The sequence below is a fragment of the Electrona antarctica genome (genome assembly GCF_951216825.1).
Source record: "Electrona antarctica genome assembly, contig: scaffold_291, whole genome shotgun sequence".
Taxonomy (NCBI): domain Eukaryota; kingdom Metazoa; phylum Chordata; class Actinopteri; order Myctophiformes; family Myctophidae; genus Electrona; species Electrona antarctica.
This window is the reverse complement of record NW_027638517.1, coordinates 70,001-76,682: the sequence shown is the minus strand read 5'-3', so window position 1 is coordinate 76,682 and position 6,682 is coordinate 70,001. Positions and strand designations below refer to the sequence as shown.

Below are 6,682 nucleotides of genomic sequence, written 5' to 3'. Positions count from 1 at the left end.
TGTGTGTTCCACGTAAATGTGCTGACTACAGCCCCTAAAGCCAACCTCATGTATGAGATGAAACTCATCTCTACTGCCAAGGATGAAGAGGTTCAGAACGTCGGAAGAGTTTTAAACCAGTGATGGCTGGGAACGGATTGCTTTCCACTTATAAAAAGGTGTGTTACATGCCTTTGAAGTGCCTATGAACTACTCTTTAGGCAACGTAAATTAATCATGAAGCACCCCCCTACTCCCTTCAAATTATCAAACCAAAATTCAACCAGAATAGGACTCCTCACTTGCGTATTTTCGTTTACCTTTGGTTTCACAGAACATCAACCAGACCATGGGGCATGGTAATTGACTGAACTCACACACCGCTTATTTTGCTCTCATGTCACACTATATGATGTCATACTATGACATAAGAGCAAAATGCCCAGTGTGTGAATATGGCCAACCGAAACAAAAAGGCATGCTATCCAGGCTTGGTTGTTATGTTTTTCTTTTTCTTTTACTCCAAAAATTTCTGTAGGTTCACCCCCCCCCCCCCCCCCACACACACACACACTCCCCTGCTTTATCTTGTTTTCTCCTCGCCGTTTGATTTATTTTCTTTCTCCCTCTCTCTCTCTTTCTCTCTCTCTCTCTTTCGCTCTTCTTTTTTTTGTAAGGACGGCATTTACAGGGCTTTTTAGTTTCCTTTTTAGTTGAGACGTGGAGTTTTCTGTGGAAACCCCATATTCCTTTTTTTCCCCTCCTCTCTCTCTCTCTCTCGTTCTCTCTCCTTTCCCTCAGCAGTGTTGATGATGGAGGCAGTTGGAGGCTGGTTGGGGTTGTTGGGTCGCTGCATTATGGGATGGAGAGGTATGCCTGTTAAAGCAGCATGTGCAGGAAGTCAGAGAGGCCGAGAGGAGGAGGAGGATGAAGGAGGAGGACGACGAAGGGGGTTCTGGCCTCGGTCACTCTGGCTGTGGTTGTTGTTGTTGTGTCGGAGCTGTGTGTGGGTGGGGGGGGTCCCGCACGGAGACCGTACGCCGTACGTCGCCGCTCACCCCAGGGAGTGGACGTGTTCGTCCTTCCGATTCTCCACGGCGTTGGGGTCCCGACAGGAGCAGTCTTTCCGTATGTCACAGGACATGGGGAACGGAATCACCTGGAACGCACAGAGAGAAGAGACACATGGTATCATGTGAATGGGCTATACAGTATGCATGCCATTTATAGAAAGAAACTTGGGCCACTTCCCTACTTCCTTCACAGGTGTTACAGATGATACTAATGAAGGCTCTGCTCCATTCTAGTCAAACAGAGTCAGAGTGCTGATATTGTGCATGTTGGCTCACTGGAAACACTCTGCTACCCCAGTGGGTCTCAAGACTCAAATGCCTCAGTTACATGCACAAAATGTATTCAGAATGAATGAATTCATTCTGAACAGAGATTCATATTGTTCAACTGTTTACAAACCTGAAACCTTGGAACCTGAATACAAGTATTCCTATTCCTCAATTGTTTACATGACCAAAGCATTCATTCATTTGGACTATAGAGATGGCCAACCCATAACCGTTATCCCTTAAAAATGAATAACCGGCAAACACCAACAGCTATTATCTGATAAAATAAAAATATATTTTGTCCCTGCAACCACACGTGACCTCCACCCAAAACAACCCAGAACTAAAAAACACAGCATGAAGCGGGTGAGAGAAGTGGTGTTTGGGAAAGTTTTTCCCAAGAGATTAAAGAATGATAATGAGGTTAAGTAAAGTCGGATGGTCTAAAAGGATATATATGTGATATATCAGCGTGGTCAATGACGAGGGTTTTCAGGAGTTGCTGCCTTCCAAAGGCAATTAGTTTGCATGATTGCACAGTGTGCTCAGTGTGCTATTTCCGAACACGCCCAGACTGTCACAGGTCCGTCGAATGGAAGCCCATTTTAAAGAAAACATGAAGCTAAAAGAGCAACTGGCTAGTTGAGTTTGCGTGTGGCTCTTACGAGTCCGACCTACTGTTGGACGACACTCGTCAGTCACCACAGAGAGCTATTTGATAATTACGTGTTATTAGGAGTGCACGTTAATTCATCCGTCAGTCAGCCGTCACACAGAATTTGCCCGACAGACCGACAGACACAGACAATCCTGGTAGGTAAACTCAACGATGCGGTGGAGGCTTGGGGACTACTGGGAAAGTGTGCATGTGTTCACAACAACTCACGCCAATTCCCCCGCCCAGGTGGATTGGGACACGGTTCCATGTTTCACCCATACACTGCAATTGGCAATGGCACTGTAATTCACCAATGGGTTTGTAAATAGCGCATTTTATTATGGGGGAAAAATGGTGTTTTTAATGGGTAAAATAGCGCATTTCTGCACACATGAGATGTCTCCAAATGGCCATCCCTGCTTGGACATGGGCAAAAAGCACTATAGTCTACTAAGGGCAGACATGTGTAAAATAATACATGTATTCCAAACTCCCAGTAGCATTCGGAATAAAGTGTTTATATGGTGATCTATACCGATATCACCCCTCCAGACCGGAATGAAAATTCATTCCGAATGGAGGGCCTTTCTCGGCCCCACCCCTCTCCCACTGTTTATATTGTGTTTAGTTTCCAAGATGGCCGCAGCACCAGGAGGGGGTGGGGCGGAGGTGAGTGAGCGGGGTCGACATATGCCCTTACTGAGCTGCATTCAAGACACTTGCCTTGTGTCCGACACCTGACTTGTGTCTGAACACAGCTTTGATGGAGGTGTTCTGCCCCCCTCTCCCCCATCAAACAAAATGTTTGGTCAAACCATATGGGCTTCCATTGGAAATGCATTGGAGCGGCCATTAAACACAGACACAAGACAGGTGTCTTGAATGTGTGAACGCAGCCCAGTAAGGGCACCTCCGCCCCACCCCCTGCTGGTGCTGCGGCCATCTTGGAAACTAAACACAATATAAACAATTGGAGAGGGGTGGGGCCGAGAAAGGCTCTTATTGAGGTGTTTACATGACCATTTTTATTCAGATGACTGGAATGAATCCATTCATTCCGAATGAATTTCTGCATGTAAATGGGGCCAAAGTGTCCTTGAGTGGATTCCAAATGGCCCTGTACAGGTTTGTAACTCTGAGAGTTATGGGGGTCCTTGAAATTAAAAACTTTGAGAACCACTGCACACTATATGGAACAGTACGTTATTAGTATCATCAGTAACACCTGTGAAGGAAGTAGAGAAGCGGCCCAGAAGGAGGAAGAGTTATTCTGTGTGCATTTAGCCCATTCCAGTGGTTGGGAAAAGGTATGCATTATTTATTTCCACAACGCAGTAACAACACTGCGATGCACAGTAGAAATGCTCTGTTACAAGTTAAAGTCCGGAATTCAAAATGTACTTGAGTAAAAGTACACAAATATTGGTATCAAAATGTACTTAAAGTACCTGTAGAAAGTACTCATTAAGCAGACGGTCCAATTTCAATGACTTCACAAGTTTACAAATGTATAAAATAAAATAAAAACATTTGACGCACAAAGTGACACATTGTGAGCTTGTAGATCTTTCAAATGGCCGAAATGTACATACAGTAGGGCTGAAGCTAAAGAGCTGAAGGGCTGAAGTGGTTAGTGTATGTTTTGTAATATAATCAAAATCCGCCAAGTAATTAATAACCAATGTTTTCAAATAATTGTAGTGGAGTAAAAGTACAATATTTGTCGCTGAGATGTAGTGAGTAAAAGTACTGAATATTGGAAAATTGCAAAGCTAAAAGTTGTACTTGAGTAGGCCACATTACTTTTAAATGATTAAATGTACTTAGTTGCGTTCAACCATACATGGAATCATGGGAATTCAAACACTTTAAATCTCAGTCAAAACGGACCAGAGTTGCAAATGTACTGGACTTGGACAGCTCTTGTAGATCTGCTATTGTTGGCAAATGTTTCCACCAGAATATGGATGCTGGGGTTCAATTGGTTAATAGTTAAGTATGGGGCAGCAACTATCCATTATCTTATTAGCCATTATTCTATCAATTACATTTTAGATGAGTCGACACATTAAAAAAATGGAATTAATTTATATAATCGAATACATTGATGACTGACTTAAGCCCTATTTTACAGTCTAACAATGGCGACACACAAATATAGCCAATGCAAGCTTACACTTTGCATCACAAAGCGTTCTGAGCTTGTAGATCTGCCTTTTTAATTTGTATTTTATTAAAATTTTGCTTACCCACAATCGTTAAAGGCTTATAAAAATCAATGATCAATTATTCTTTCATTAAAACTGATTATTGATATTTGTTTTATAATCAATTAAATATTTCAATTATGTTCAGTATTGACATAATTAGGCCTTTGGTTTCCAAATTCAAACCTTCTGCTAATGGAATGCTACCAATCCATCAAGCGACACAGAAACAGTAAACACTGTCAGATTGCCTTACATTTTACAATTTAGGCATTTAGCAGACGCTCTTAATCCAGACGACTTACAGTAAGCAAGAACAATACATGATAATAAATCAAATACATAAAAATACTCATCAAGCATCATATGTAAGCTAAAGAACCAAACATCCGTCTAACAGTGGAATATCTATATAATGAAACTATGCGTATATACTATATAGTGCCATGTCTACATAAAATGCTATCTAAATTACATAAATTGAGCCTTTGCATACGCCTGCAAGGTCATCAAGGTGCTACGGCAAGTGCTACGGGCTAAGATGGAGTCTGAAGAGGTGGGTGTTCAGACTACGGCGGAAGATTGGGAGTGAGTCTGCGGTTCTGATTGCAATGGGAAGTGCATTCCATAGTCTTGGAGCCAGAAGGGAGAAGAGGTTGGGACGCGTGGAGCGTTGTCCCAGCGCCTTGAAAGTAGTTGACAGTTGAGGTACGGCACACGACAAACGACTCACTCAAAGTCAAGTCCGGGGCCATGACAGACACCAAGGGCAAACCTGAACGAACACTCTTCAAAAGCAATAAACATCTGAGCGCAAGAACATTGGAAATAGAACCGGAAGATGGGCGCCCGTCGACCCTCGGGCGTTTGACGTCACTGACGGACGTTGACAGTGCGTCATCGGCACCAGCTGCTGCCCCCCTCGTCCCACTTGCCTCTGGGGGGGGGGGGGGGGGGGGCTTCAGCTGTTTGACTGCACACAATGTGTCCCCCTCCACTGGGCCAAAACTAGGAACACATGTGGCCTGAGTGCTGCCAGGCAAGGCAAGGCAACAGCAGCCTTCAGACCAAGGGGAATGTCTGCATTCCTTTGCCCCGGCGGCTTATCAGATGTATTTGAGGGAGCCTGCCTGCTGCTCACGACTCCTTCTCCTATTAGAGCTAAGTGGTATTTGCCTTTTACGCACAATGGGTCTGGGGTGTGCAGTGGAACTAAAACAACACCTCCCTCCTAGCTACCGTAACAAACACAAGGACCACGTTGACAACAACTCCCCCCCCCTCCTTCAGAGGAGGGCAATTAGTGTAACACTATTAATGCTCAAATAGTGGATTGATCAATTGATTTCCACATTGGATCAATGGAACATTGATACTGTATACTTTGATAATGACTCAGTGTTCAAGGTTTATAGAAAACAATACCATGACATTGTATATATTATATTTATATTATCAATAAAGATGGAGTTTTCCCCAATTATTTGGGGGCCCACTTGCCCTCACGGCCCACATGTTGAGAATCGCTGCTCTAAATATGAAGAGCCTCGTTGCTGTGAAATAGCCCTGGTGGCTACCATGATGAAGCCATCAAACCAACAGCAATGCCATTCACATTAGTAATCAGTTAGTCTCGTGAGCCAGACTGTTGCCTCCCACAATGTTCAAATGCTTCCGTCATACGGTCTGGAGCAACGGAAGCTCTGAAAATGAACGGAGGATGAAGTGTATGTGAAGCCTCCTCCCGCTTCCGTTTCATCTTTACAGTCGTGCAAATCAAAAAAATAAAAATAATAATAATCAAAGCATATATAGCCATTAACAGAAATTTAAATTCTAAAATTAAATTTGTGGATGGAAATGACGAACAGATGACACCTTCCATTCTCGGATTTCGGGAGGTGTAGTTCTAGATTCTATGTACTGTATAGCATTCGGAGATTGTGGACTAGTTGCCTGGCTACGGGAGTGGAGTGAATCCAAATGACTGTATGTTGTTGGAAGCCTAACCACAAAACTTCATCATAATTGACATGGATGTATTAAATTACAGACGAGCTAGCTCATCGCATTTAATTGAAAGTGCTCTTCCTTCCCTATAGCCCCCACAAAATGACAGCGGGCCATAGGGTCTAATTGGTTCTCAACCTGTGGGTTATTACTAAATTCACCGATCGCTGTCTGTCGGTGTGTCTGTCCGCTTCCGGGTCACCAGTGAAATGCATGTTGGGACGGCTTCCGGGTCACCAGTGAAATGCATGTTGGGACGGACACAGATTAATACTGGGACACACTTTTCCGCGTAACAGACCCACACAGGGAAATTCCGCGTAACAGACCGACACAGGGAAAACAACTCGGACGGGGCATGTTAACGTGAACACAGGCGCTGTTTCGACACCACACTGAACATCATTTGCTGTTCATATATTCAGAACGGGTAAGGACTAGTTACACTAGTATATATATAATTAAATTTTTTTCCCAATGTGGAA

General features: G+C 43.6%; 1 protein-coding gene across 1 annotated transcript in view; it reads right to left on the bottom strand.

Annotated features, from left to right (window-relative positions):
* Nucleotides 1-582: 582 nt before the first annotated feature.
* The window catches only part of LOC306918019 (pappalysin-1-like), a gene marked incomplete at its 5' end in the record, with an annotated part of 67,153 nt that continues 61,053 nt past the window's right edge, over nt 583-6,682 (bottom strand). The window contains one exon of the mRNA XM_079530917.1: nt 583-1,138. Within this exon, the coding sequence (XP_079387043.1) occupies nt 1,034-1,138 (105 nt within the window). The remainder of the gene's footprint in view (nt 1,139-6,682) is intronic.